The following is a 15,313-nucleotide window of genomic DNA, read 5'->3' as shown; positions in this document are numbered from 1 at the left end:
GAATTAACAGAATGTTAGCAAAACGGCATTGTTTTAAGTTATATCTCATATTGTGAATATCTTCACGAGTTTCCATGATATTGCACTACTTAAAATAAGTAACGCTTCACCTGAGGAGAAGACTAATGTTACTTATTCTCAGATGGATACCACCACCCAGATGGCACTGTTTCAGGGCTATTTTGTATGGGATAACTCGACTATCCAGTTGTCCCTATTAGACTTAGAAAAAGCAAAAAAGGTAGAGGGAAAGTAATAGTAGGAGTGGAAGAGGAAAAGAAATGGTGTAGAAGAATGAAAGGAGGGACAGTAACTCCTTCAACTCACACCACTCATAAAGTCAAACTCCTCGAATGGGCAATGCTTCCCCAGTGGAGAAGGCTGTTGTTACCTCCTATTCTTGGAAACTCCAGACATCATCAGGCTTCCCCCTGGTGCCGTTTCAGGACTATTTGGCCCTTCTTCAGTGGGTGGGTAGGTACCCGAGTGATGCAATTATGGCAAAACAGTTATGAAGTATAACTCCACAATACGAGAGATGCCTGATAGTGTATGATGTGTTTAGACTATAAAGCGTTTATGGCTGAAGCCTCAATCTATAGAAAAGTCTAGACTATGTATAAGTATAGTGCAAAAGCATCAATAATACATAGCCAAAACTGAATTAACAGAATGTTAGCAAAACGGCATCGTTTTAAGTTATATCTCATATTGTGAATACCTTCACGAGTTGCCATGATATTGCACTACTTCGAATAAACCCACCCACTGAAGAAGGGCGAAATAGCCCTGAAACGGTGCCAAAATCCTGACACTAAAAAGTGTCAGAATTTTGTTTAACTTCATAATTGCTACGTAAGATACTTTCTTTTAACAATTCAATATGATTTTGAAACCTCATTTTGAAACTGCCTCTTAAAATTCTCAATTAAAGCTTTCCTTTTTATTTTTAATTATTGAGCTTTCATTTTTGCCAATAAATTAAAATTTAATTTTTTGCATGAAAATGCTTATTCATATGAAACTTATTTCTGATGACAATGTTGATAGACATCGTTCATTTTTTCCAACTCTTTTTCAGGATGTTTAAATATATTAAAATCATTTAAGTAAATATCTTCTATTCTTATAGCTTACTTTTTTCAGTTTAAAATCCATAACCAAATACAATGTACACTGAAAGGACAGAATTCATGGGATACCTTGTTCCTGGGCAATGCAATGCTGTCACCCCTCTTGCTAGTGGACAGACCCATCGCTTGGCAGGTATATAGGTACACTGCATTCGCATAGATGGTAATTCAATGCCAGTATGGATAAATGTTGTGAGTTAACCGACTTTGAAAGAGGGATGATAGTAGCATTAGCAGAGGCATATGATGCAAGAAAGCAAGCTTATGCAGCATCAGCCAAAAAAAAAAAAAAAACTTCCACTTCACCCCTCCATTCGTTCGAAATACCTGTCCAGCTGAGCCTTAAATTTATTTAGGGCTCAGCTGGACAGGTATTTGGGACAGTGGGTGCCAGATGCATGGGTCACTCTATTGCAGAAGTGGTACAGAAATTGCACTATCCCCAGTTCGACAGTATCAAGTGTATCAGGAATATGCCATTTCCAGAATAATATCTCATCATGGACAGTGCCGTGGGTGGACAAAGGTGGTAGATGAACATGGCCATCAAAGTCTGTCTCACATTGTTTCAGCCAACCAGAGAGTGAGAGTGGCACAAATCACTACTGACTTCAACAAGGAAGGTGCCAGAAACATCTCCACCAACACCATCAGGCAATCATTAGCTGGAATAGGTTATGGAATCCGCCAACCCACCAGAATTCAATTGCTAACACCATGACACAGGACTCTAAGCCTCAACTGGGCAAAAGAACACCTGCATGGGACCTTGGATGATTGGAGACGGGTCTCCTGGTCTGATGAGTCCCGTTTCCAGACATTTTGATCGGACGGGAGGGTGAGTATGTGGCAGAAACTGCACAAATATATGCACCCGTCATATCAACAAGGAACTGTTCAGGCAGGTGGATGGACGGTAATGGTGTGGAGCGTGTTCAACTGCCACAAGTTGGTACCTCTGGTATGTCTAGATGCATCTCTGAATGGTTCAGGTTATGTGTCCATCCTTGCAGACCATCTGCATCCCTTCAAAGTCATTGTGCACCCACAGGGCAATGGACTCTTCCAGCAGGACAATGCACCTTCCCAAAGAGCTGTGGTAACTAGAACATGGTTCAAAGAGCATTCTGCAGATTTTACCACCATGGAATGGCCTCCCCGTTCCTGGACATGAACCCTGTGGAGCATCTTTGGGATGATACGGAAAGGTCCGTTCGAGCTTTGGATCCTCCACCCAGGAATGATGGACAGCAGTGCAGCAAGCGTGGATGGAAATACCTGTGGAATGCTTTCATGGACTAGTGGACTCAATGACTGCCCTTATCCGGGCAAAAGGTGGGCCTACCCTTACTAGGTACGTATTCCATGATTTCTGTCCACTCAGTGTATAAACATTTACTACAAAAAATTTAATTATGTAATTATTTATAACTGGAAGCACAGAAAAATATAATCCATAATAAAGTGCTTATAAATATCTGTATAAAGTATTTAAGTGTAGAGCCAAATTTAAACATGAGGACCTAAGCCAAAGCATATGAAGAGGCCCCAAAATATGTAATCATAAATTTTTATCTTAACAAAAGGAAATGGGGAGCCCAAGCAATGGCTTATTTGGTTTATACCTAAATCTGAATCTGCTTAAATTGATATTTTAGGCCCAAAGTAGCTGAGTGGTCAATGTGGAAGCACAGCAGTATAAGCATTTGAGTTGACTGTGATTTCATTCCATGTGACCACTAAATATGATTAGTTATAACATTTGTAAACTCCTTTGTCCAACATAGTCATACTGAAATATAAACAGAACTTTTATTTTTTAATATTCTATAGAGAAAAAGTATATGCATATATAAATATCTTCTGCATTTACAGTCATAGAAAATAAGTGTATTCAGTTATTATTAAGAAAAGAACCTGAATTAACTTCTGTAATATACAAAGAAGTTAAACTTAATTTAATTCCTTTAGATATAACTGTTTTGTATTTAATTTTCAGCATGAAACCATAATATGACTGGAACATTTACACTATGCTTCATATAGGTGATGTAACCCTATCTCCCATTCATGTACTGTTCTTTTTCCTTATTAGCATTAGCATAGGCATATGATGCAAGAAAGCAAGCAAGCAAGCTTATGCAGCATCAGCCAAAAAAAAAAAAAAAAACCCCTCCTATTTCACTCATCTATTCACTCCAAATGCTTGTCCAGCTCAGCCTTAAATTTATTTAAGCTATCAACTTCCACAACAAGAGATGGAAGTCTGTTCCAGCAATCAACTGCTGGCTAAAGACAAATTTCCGCACATCTATTCTACAGTTGTCTTTCCTCAGTTTGAATCTATGCCACCTCAGGTCCTTAATCTGAGCAAGAGGAAGAATCCCATCAGCATTGAGCTTGCTCAACCCATTCAAGGCCTTATACACCTCAATCAGATCACCTCACATGTGCCTAGTCTCCAGGTGCTGCAATTTGCAGAACTTAAGCCTATCTTGGTAAGAGCACCCTTTTGTTCCCCTCAATCTTGTTGCCCTTCTTTGTACTCATTCTAGCAACTCTACAATTAACCTTCCTAACAAGTTGTTTCTTGAAACTTCATTACAAAGTGCAAAATTTAAGAATGATGGCATTGAATATTTTTCAACAGTAAAATTCAGAAGTTCCTAAACAACTTTTATATAGCATTAACATATTTAGTCTCTTTACACTCCACTTAAATTATACTGTATGTCAGAAATTTTACAAGATAAATCTTACATTTTCACTGAAAAACAGTATTTTTCACTGTTGATATAACATTTATTAGGGAGGAATTACAGTCATAATTATTCAGCTAGGGCTTGAAGTACTGTTATCCTTCTCATTAATTCATTCAGCAACAGCTTATTATAATTAGGAGGTGAGTGCTGTTATAATAAGCTATTGCTGAATGAATTAATAGAGAGGAATTACTAACTATACAGAATTACAACAATTTCATTCAGGACTGCTCAGTTCATTGCACAATTTTGTCATTACCTAGACTGCATTGATTTGTTTGGAATAAGTGTCAAAGCAACAAAGGCTATGAGTAGTCAGTATACTGTGTCTGAAACTTGTACATCTATTCTACAAGGAGGGTCAAAAATCATTGTACATATTAAAATAAAATATCGAAAAAAATATCTCCGAAAGGTAATTTTTTTATTTTTTGTTTGTTGCAGGAAGAAGTTTCATATACATCATGGCTAAAATGACAACCTATGACAGAATTCTTGTAGTAAAATTTATTAGAAAACTTGAAGTGTGACAATAATCTGAAAAAGAATGGCCAGAGCATTCTAACTCCCCACTGCCCTCAAAACATAATATCTATTAAATAATTAAACATTTTGAGGAAGAAAACTGTTGCTAAAACACTTATCTCCTCAAACCAGTATGTTCCACCATTAAAATAGTTCACCATACTGATTGAACTATTTTCATGGTGGAGTCACTTGTAATATTGTCTAGAGTGAGATCTCTGTTAGGTAGCAGTTCTTTCAGATGTATTTCTGAGGACCAACTGTTGGCACAACAGCTACTAAGGCTATAATGTACTAGACTTATGATCAGGAAAATAACACAATGTGTTTCTATATTTAAAATTAGTATCATTTAGACTTTAGGTCTCTTATATCTTGCATTATTATATTTTGTGGTAATAGTTAATTACCTGTCAGTAGTAAAGGACATCCATAATATTCTTCAAATCATTTAAGATATTTTTAAGCATGAGGCTTTCATGGTTACTTAAGAGCATTCTGAAAACTGTGTTCCACTCTTTTTCAAACTGGGAATAACTATAAAATGTTTATATGGCAGATATGTAATTGAGCAAGAATGACCAATTACAGATTCTGTTTGCTCTTCAGCTACAGATCCATTGTTGGAGTATATTTTTAAATTGCCATACTTTATAATTGATTTATTTTTGCTACAATTCTTTCCATTGTTTTATACTGCTGGAACATGCAATTAGTTTATAGTCAGTGTAAGGTATTTCATATGATGTGTTGCTCATTGCAATTGCTTCTTTAGCTGCTTGTTCATTTCTAGTTATTTTAATGTCTCCTAGCTCCAACAAAATCTGATATCAAAATTTACTTCTGTTAGTTTAGCTATATGGTTTAAAATCTGCTGAACTGGGCACATGTTGATGTCTGCATTTTATATGGTTTCAGGAGAACCAAATAAGTCAGTGAAAATTAAACTTAGACTGTTTTTAAATTGATTTTTTCCAGATTTGGTCTGAGATTATTAGAATGGCTTGCAGTTCAGCAGTGGATACTGCATTTACTTGGGAGTTGTTGAGTCAAACTCATATTCGAGTACTGGGTTGCCACACCAATCGCATTATAGCCTTAGTCGCTAATGCGCCAATAAACCCCCCCCCAAGCCACACCAACTGTAGTCTTGGTTTTTAAGCTGTCTGTCAATGTAAATCTCAGTATGGTGTGGTTATTGGACTTTGTATGCTGAATGCAACTGCTAAAGTTTAATAAGGACAAAAATGGTTTTTCCCAGTGTTCAAAGTAGAAATCATACTAGTTGAACTATTTTCATGGCAGACGCACTTGCACAGTCAGTTTGTAATATTGCTCAGAGTGAGTCTCTGTTTGGTAGCAGTTCTTTCAGATGTATTCCTGAGGGACAACTGACCCTTTCTATGTACTTGACAGATGTTTTCATAACTCAGTGACAAAGATTCTGGATATAAATACAAATGCATCACATACTTAATGAGGATGATACAGATAAAATAATTGAATTTACAGAAAAATCTCTCTAGCTGTGTGAAAATAATGAAAATTTTCCCAATGAAGTTTTATGGTCCGACAAGGAACTTTTCAAGATCAATGGACATATGCTGACACAACTGCCTTTATTGGGCCATTGAGACCCCTCGAGGTGTCATTTGGGTCAAAATTTGCTGTAGGGGGGACTGCTGGACCCTTTTTATAGTGGAAATGTTAATTCAGATAACTATTTATTAAAATTAAGATTTTATTCATCCTAAAACTGAAGGCACATTATTCTCTCAAAGTTAGGAAACTGCTAACTGAAGAATTTACCAAACAAGTGTAATTGTTTAGTAATTTTTTGCAGTGGTGCTATTTAAAAAAGATCACATCTATTTCAAGAAATAGTGTATTACAGAGAACCCAAAAACAGGTAACTGAAGAATTCATCAACAATGTTCACTGATCATGTGTTATATTCAAAAAATTTGGAAAAATGTCCCAAAAACACTGATTTCATGCACCGAGGCTAAAAGACACTGTTTTGAAGTTTACCATACCAAAATTTTTTGCTATACAAATTTTTGAATAATAAAATGAATAATAATAACTTTTGAATAATAAAAGTTTAGTTTTTATTATTGTATTTCTATACTTGTCCAGAGAACTTAAAATAAAAGTGTACCCTGACTTTTGGCAAACTCTGTTATCAGTTTGCCTGGTTGGAGGATAAAAAAAAAATCTAAGTCAAAAAAATAAAATAGATAATAAAAATTAAAGCTGACCCAGCAGTAGTACAGCTCACTTTTATAACATGAGTGGTATGGTGTTGCCTGAAACAATAACATAAATTAGTCCTTTATGTTAAATACAAATAATACAAGACTAAAGCAAATACAAGACTAAAGGCAACAATAAGAAGGTACAAAAAATAACAAGCACTAATCCCCAACCAGTGAGTTACCAACAATAAATATTTTCCAAATCCCTTCTAATAATTTGTCCAATCATTTTTTTATATTAATCAACCTACCCACTTCCAGAATACCAGGTGGAAGTTTATTCCAGCAATCAATTACTCACTGGCTAAGGGCAAATTCTACAGATCTAACCTGTAGAATTTGCCATTATTACTTTACTTTTCCAATTTAAATTTATGCCCCCTCATGAGGGGCTCACATCTGGTGAGTATGGGCTTGGCACATCCAGGGTCCTGAGCTGGATATCATCATTCTTCTCTTTCTTGGTGATTCCCTTCAATTTCTCTCTCTCTCTCTCTCTCTCTCTCTCTCTCTCTCTCTCTCTCTCTCTCTCTCTCTCTCTCTCTCTCTCTCTCTCTCTCTCTCTCTCAGGGTAACTCAGAAATTTTTTTTTTTTAGCTGGTGCAGCATACACATCAGGCTTCCTTGCACCATATGGCTAATAATGTGCATCATCTGAGAAAAAGAATGGCATCATTCTTTTTCTCAGATGATGCACATGAGGGGGTGCCAAGGATGCCAGCAGCATTTAGTTGTTTACTCAATCCATTTAAAGTATTAAACATTTGAATCAGGTCACCTCAGAGGCACCTAGTTTCCAGACACTGCAATTTACAGAAATAAAGTTTTTCTCATTAAGGGTGCACTTTTATACCCTTAGCTGATCTTGTTGGTCTTCTCTGTACTCATTCTAATGATCTACATCTTTCCTAAATGAGGCTTCCAAACCTGTATGTAGTATTGAAGGTGTGACCTAACCAGTGCTGTATACAAGTTTCCAAGATAAATCTGCAACTGTATGAAAAGTTTACAAAAGTTTTTCTATCATGACTGGAATCTAACAAAAGCATCACTCACATAGGGAAAAACAGTGGATAAAGCCACTGCAATAGTAATGAAGGAAGTTAAATGTGCTCAGTACTACTGCACAAGAAATCATATGCTATCCAACTGTAGGTTATTGTTAGACTCTGGGAATCATTTTGAATAAATTGTTGCAACAAAAAATAAAATATAATATGAAGTAATTTGCAGAGATTATATGTGTGATTCTGTTGTATAGGTGTGATGATGTTGCATGATTACAATAAAAATCTTGTACTGGTTTTCAGAACTGTAAGTAGCATTTTGTATTTTTACAGTCAAGGCTGTTTTTCAGCTAACTGAGAATAAACATATAAATAACTTTAGATATCTTCAACTTTTACAAGGCTGTTTGTTTGTTTGTTATTTGGTTTTTAGGAGCATTAGCAACTAAGGCCATATTGCTCCGAGATATGCGGTGGTCATTCCCTGACCTTTCCGCATCCTCCGTATTTGGTGGTGACGGGCTCGAACCCCGGTCTAATCAAGAAGAGTGTGCTACGCACTGCTGCTCCTTCCCACCTGGCTACGGAAGCGCCCTTTTACAAGGCAGCCTAATTCTCTTTAACATTACTAAATATACAGATCTACCTTTTTATATGTAAGATTAATTTATATGTAATTAATTTTATATGTAATATTAATAATTATATTATTAATATTACATATTAATAATATAATTATTATAATTATATTATTAATATAATAGTATTAATATTACTAACAGTATAATTTTTATAATAAAATATTACATTGCCTAATATAATAATACCCTCCCATCAGAGAGAAATAATAATGTAATAATAATAATAAATAACATTAAGAAGTTAAATAAAGATGTTAAGTTTTATCTCAAGAAATTGATATCCATTTGAAATGTTCAATACTGGTTATGAAGTAGGTGTGCATACATGTGAGTGATTAATACTTTGCACTCGTGGTTATGACATACCATTATATAATTTAGCCAAATATATAATTCTTTATAATCCATTTGACTCTCTCTGTCACAAAAATTCACATCATACATTACAATAAGAGGCTGTGGCAAAGTGTCAGTTCTATATCTAATGTTTCATCTGATAGTTATATACAAAAGAGAAGAAAATGTTAACAGATATAATAATGATTATTACCTGATTAATCGTAACGTATTTACGTATTTCACTGCAGAAGTCATTGATTTCTTAGGCTTTGCAGCTAGTTTATTTTTTAATGCAATTTAATTCAATAAAATTTGTGTTTATTCTGTTTTCATTTTCAAGTAGTCAAGAAGTACCCATTTTATACAAAAAAAAAAAAAAAATGTAACCTCTGTATAAATATACACAGAGAGAGAGAGAGAGAGAGAGAGAGAGAGAGAGAAGGGAGCAAGATCCACATTGTAAATCCTGTAATTACCCTTTTTATTTTTTTAAATGTCTACAAAGGTTTTATGTAAATTGATGTCATTTTTATCATGTTATTTTTTGCTCTTGTTTTTTTCTAAAATTTGTCTCTTGATAATTTGTCTAGTAGTAAAAACTACTAGTTGGAATGATTAAATAAATAAATAAACACCAATACATGAAAGCCATTCAAAATTTTTTCATTACTGATTTATCCCATGTGTGCTGGTAGAAAGATCCTCATTGATAATTATCTCTATTTCATGAGAATATTTATATTGTGATTTATATAACAATAGGAATTTTAATCATACAGCTATTTAATTTTTTAGAATTGATAATCACTCATGAAGTCACATGTCTGCTTTAAGCTTAAAAGCAGAAGATTTTATATATGCATTTATTTTGATTGCATGCTTCATCTTTGGCATTTACTCTCACTAAAATGTCCATAAGAACATGAAATTTCTTTATTAAAATAAGTTTCTATTAAATAATTTACCTAATACTCCATTCAATCTGTAAATATATCTGTAAATATATTTGAAAGAGATATATGTTATGTTAAACTTATTCAGTTTAGGTAATAATTTACACTTATTCGGCAACTCAATAGCAAACAGTTGGTAGCATTTAAAAAGTATCCTCCATAACAACAATAAAAAATTACACTATAATAAAAATAAAAAATTATGCTATAATAGCAATAAAAAAATTAATTTAGGTAATTCAAATCTAAAATTGAATTGAGAATTTTTTACAATTTTAATGCAACACAACCACCTATAACAATTAAATTTTAAGATATAATTCTTGTTATATCTTAATACTTGTTAGTTTTAGAAACAAGAAGTTGGGTCAAATTACTTATTACATATAATAGTGAACTTTTCATATGTGCCTATTATTGAAATAATTGAAAAATAAACTTATTTAACTGATAACAAGCAGAAATAAATTTTATTCTTGCTGATAAATAAAGCAGAAATAAACTTTATCCTTTCTGATATAATGAGATTAATACTACAAATTATTCTGATTATTGGAAATTTTATATTTTTACATCAGCTTTGTTGAAACTGCACTGCATGAAACAAAGCTTGTTTAGATTCATTTTTACATCACTCCTATGTTTAATACTTTGGTGGCATTCTGATATTTATACAGTACTGAAATCAACACTTAAATATACTGATAAAATGCTTTGAAGTACAGAGAAGTGATACATATCACATATTTACATTCCTATATTAAATTTGATTTCTGTATAATTTAGGGTTCTTACATAACAAGCTATACTCCTTTTATAGCATGTTCCAAGTAATTTTAGAAATTATTTTACAGTTAATTATAATGAATTGAAAGGATCAAACAATTCATATTAAAGAATTACCAGAATATTCTTACCACCTGGTGGGTTCAAAAAACGGCATCCAAAAAACAATTGATTCTAACATTCTTCTCAAAATGAGTCTCTCTTCATTTTCAACAATAATAAGGCAGATCCACAGAGTGTTTCATTCACTTTAACTACATCAGAAATACAAAGTAGTTAAAAAAGTATGTATTTAAATTTGGTACCACTTCTTATCTCTATATTTTAGCATCAACTGATGAGAGGTGCGAGCATAAACTTCTGCTTCTGTCATCATACGAGCAGTCCGATCTTCTAATTTTGTCAATGCTTCACCACGTTCTGTAAGGCCCTGAAAAATTTAAGTACATTAAAGTTATTAAAAACAAAAGCTACACACATTCTACTGGAAAAAGAAATCAGAATACACAATATTCCAGTAAAAACTAAATCATAAAATTTTTGTTAATGTAAATATATATGATATTCTGTTGAAAAAAAAAAAAAAAAAAAAAAAAAACACGTGGTTAGCTAACCTACATCAAATCAGTGGGTGAGGAGAGCCATTCTGAAGATTTGTCCAAGAAAATCTTATAAAAAAGGTTCATTCTTTTATTCATTTTTTTTTTTTTTTTGTTCAAGCACAGACATGTGCCAATCATTTTAATTTTTTAATGTGACTTTTATAATATCTAAATTAAATAAGGGTGAAAAATGTCTCCAACTGATAATAAGCAGAAATAAACTTTATCTACTACTGAAATAATCAATTAAATAAAGAATTTAGTACTGCTAATGATAAATTATAATGATCCAGTGTTCCAAAAATACTTGATACAAGGTTTGACAACTAAGTTTCAGGACCGAATCAGTTTAAAGAAAACCAGATGTTAGAATGAAAACAGTTTATATTTTTCAGAGTAATTACCCTGAGGAGAGCCATACACTTGTAAGGTCACACACATCTGATGGAGTGGGCAGGAGCAGCAGTGCGTAGCACATGCTTCTTGATTAGACCAGGGTTCGAGCCCGTGACCACCAAATATGGAGGATGCGGAAAGGTCAGAGAATGACCACCACACATCCCTGGAGCAATATGGCCTTAGTTGCTAATGCTCCTAAAAAAAAAAAAAAAAAAAAAAAAAAAAACCCATCTGATGAGAACATTGTTTAAAATGCATTTGAACTGATTAAGACCAATTCCATTGTCAAATTTCTTTTCAAATTACTTTTAATATACTCTACACCTTCAAATTGTCTTTTCAGTGTAGATCTGATTTTGAGGAACAAAAAATAGTTTGGGAGAATAAATTAGTGGGAACGTGGTAGTTTAGTTCCAAAATCCTATGCTTTGTCAAAAACTGCTTGATAATTAGCATATCATGTTAGTAAAGAAAATGAGTTGGGGAGGAAATCTATATATTATTTCTATTATGATCTTAAGTGGGGTTTAAATCTGTCACAGGAGAGAAAAGAACATCTCCAAGACAGAATAATAAAAAAATTAAATGTAGAGAAGGACTATCATTAAATTATCTCAATTCCAACATTAAAAGTCCCCACAGTTTTACAAATAAAATTAATGGATTTTGCACAAGAAACTGTGGTACCTATTTTACAATAACACAAGATTTAAGTCTAATTCTTTCTATACATGGCAATGCTAATTTCTTTCTATAAATGAAAAAGATAAATAACTAGTAAGATTCTCACCAACAAAGTACATGAAGAGGGGCTATATATCGAGAATTAGTGGCTAATCTTTTGTTCTCTCTAAGAGAGGGGATATATTTATAGAGGTGCCCTATAAATATATTTTGGGAGGGTGGGGGGGGGAATCATAACCCAGAAAAAAAACATATTTGTTAGTAGTATTTATCCATTTCAACTCTATATACAACTTAATACCAAACTAATGGAATGATCCCCTGATATGTTCTGTTAGGAGACAATCCTAGTTCCCTCTCCCCATTAAAGAAAAAAATGCAGAATATATTTCTGTCTTTATGTAGTCTCCATGTATAGTTCACTAAAGAGTCAGTAGTAATAATTTAACATTGTCATTTATAGAAAAAAGCAGACTTAAAACTCAAAATATGTTGGTAACATATTGTAGGTGTTATGGTTGCATGTGCAAAAGCCATTAATTTGAATTGAAATTTAATATGGCACAAACAACTATTGAAGTATGGAATAGACAACAATAGTTGTCTATGCCATATTAGATAAAGGGACTATTTTGGAACAATCTACTGAAATAATGAAATTGTGAAACATCCTGGTAATATATTATTTCCCATCTATCAACCTGTTATCTTTATTAAAGTTAAATAATTAGAATAGCATATGAATAGTAGAAATAAATAAATATTTATATATATTTAACCCCCTCCCCTTATTAGTCATCTGTAAAAACTTAGTTGGCACAATATACTGTCACTCATTTACAGATGTCCGGGTTTGATTTTCATCTACAAGTGGAAGAATTCTTTAGACCTTCTTGAGTTAGCCAATCTCAGATGAAGGGAGTAGGATCCTCCCTGCCCATGAGTTATTTTGGGTTTTTCCCATCCACAACAACATGCAAATTAGCCTGGGAACATATGAATCACATGGCCAAAAAGACACATAGCCTTTAGATTTAGCCATTCAATATGGGTGGAGGTATGAAGTCAGAAATGAATGGGAAAGGAAGTGGAAAATCCCTACCCACAGCTGCATTGTATGGTAATCACGTTATGTTCCCACCTTCCCTAATATTTCCAACAACTTGGGTTATAGAGGAATTTGGGGCAAAGAGTGCCTGTTTCTAACCTAACTTCTTATGCTGTTTTTAGGTATATTTAGCAGTAATAATTGTAATCCCACTTAGGAATTTATAATGGGAATAATACATACATAATGCAACTCACTCTTCCCCAATATACAGTCCTTAACATTTTTATTCATATACTTTTAACTATAACCTAATTATTTCAGCACTCCAAACTATTAGAGTAGTCAAGGGAGAGTGTGAATTTAAAAAAAAAAAAAAATTAGTTAATGTACACGGTGAGTTACTAATACATTTTTATCTATATATACAGAGTGAGTTACATTTCAGGCATGTTTGATTTTTTTTTTAAAATTAATTAATTTATTTTTTCTTTTCTGAGATTAAAAGAAATGAAAAGTAAATGTAGTTATCTTCTTATCAAAGTTATTTGCTAACTGCTTGAACCCATTTACACATATTTCATAATTTATTCTTTATCCTTCACTACTGTAGTTATTGTTAGTGGTAGTAGTGGCATGCAATACAAGAAAAAGCTTATAAAGCATCAGCAAAAAAAAACGTGTTGTTGAGTGAGCAAATCCTAACTCATGGCTGAGAGAGAGATGTCATGCCTTCACCACTTTCACTCCTCATTTTCATTTTCTCTTCAAAAGTAATTGTCTATTTTTTCTTTTTTCATCCCACCACTTTTAGGAGCACCCTCACGTTTTTTTTTTTTTTTTTTCCTTTCATCTCATCCACATGATAGAAAATCTTTTACAAGTTACTGTTAAATTAAAACAGTGAAAACTGATATCATCTAACTACAACAGCAACCCTTGAGACTGCCAAAATGATACAGAAAGCAAAACCTTCATTTAAATGTGGCTTTCAGATTTTTAAGGCACATTAGCTTCTAATCTCATAAGCAAATAAATAAATAAATTTTCATTTTATACTTCAGGACAAAAATTGCAGAGTTCAGAGAAGTGTACAATTACAGTAGTTGTTTTAAGGATAACATTAAAGTGCACCAAATTCATGAAACTATATATATATATATATATATATATATATATATATTTTGGACAAAGAGTATCAATATGGAATGTACATATCACCAGATGTATAAGCGTTCAGTGTCTGCAATACCCAATTTTAGTATGCATATAATTTTCTTTATGAATGCTGTACGAGGCACGATGATTACTTTACATGTGCCTTGACAATTTACATACGCAAACCAAAATTTTTTTTTTAGTATTGTAAAAAATTTTCGGTTATATATGTATAGTCCTTATAACTCATAATGCAGTATACAGTTATTTATAAACAAACTCACTTGTTCTGCCTTAATAAACTTGGAATAATGAATAAAGTGCTCCATAATAACAATTTTTCAATGCAGAAGAAGTTTATTGATAAATAATTTTATCCTGAATTATGAGTTACAAGATACACTTCCCTACCATTAATATCCGGACACCCCTCCATAGATGGGGAAACAGGTCCTATGCATGCAACACGTCACAGAACCTACTATAAATATGCACACTGGGCTTTGAACAGACAATTGCATAAGTGGGCATGCAAGATGAAATGTTCAACAGAATTACCTCAACAGTTCAACAGAACTGATCACCTCAACAAATGCTAGATGCCAATTAACATGGTGTAAGGAGCACACATCCTGGACTGTAGAGCAGTGGAAAACAGTCCTATGGACAGATGAGTCGAGGTTCGCACTCTACCAGTCTGATGGCTGTTCCTGGATGTGGCAAATGCCAGGGGAACAGTTCTTTCTTGATTTATCCTCCCAACAATGAAGTTTGGTGGAGGCAGTGTCATTGTATGGAGCTCCTTTCATGGTTTGGCTTGGGCCCATTAGCGTTATCAACAAAACCATGAATGATATACAATACCAGGACAATTATGCACCACCAACATTATGGCAATACTTTGGGGAAGGCCCATACCTGTATCAGCAAGACGTGCTATGCCATACTGCTCGGGTCGTAACCGAGTAGTTTGAGGACATGGGTGTGGAAAAGTTGGATTGGCCAGCCCAGTGTTCTG

At 33.4% G+C, this 15,313-nt stretch overlaps 1 protein-coding gene across 1 annotated transcript in view; it reads right to left on the bottom strand.

Annotated features, from left to right (window-relative positions):
• Positions 1-10,696: 10,696 nt before the first annotated feature.
• Positions 10,697-15,313, bottom strand: part of LOC150081240 (syntaxin-binding protein 5-like) — a 416,184-nt gene continuing 411,567 nt past the window's right edge. The window contains exon 28 of the mRNA XM_090379469.1: positions 10,697-10,834. Coding sequence (XP_090235595.1) covers positions 10,697-10,834 — 138 coding nt within the window. The remainder of the gene's footprint in view (positions 10,835-15,313) is intronic.

The sequence above is a fragment of the Mastigoproctus giganteus genome, chromosome 8 (genome assembly GCF_048544385.1).
Source record: "Mastigoproctus giganteus isolate SK-2022 chromosome 8, ASM4854438v1, whole genome shotgun sequence".
Classification (NCBI taxonomy): domain Eukaryota; kingdom Metazoa; phylum Arthropoda; class Arachnida; order Uropygi; family Thelyphonidae; genus Mastigoproctus; species Mastigoproctus giganteus.
The sequence above is the reverse complement of the archived record's forward strand: the minus strand, read 5'-3'. Positions and strand labels throughout refer to the sequence as shown.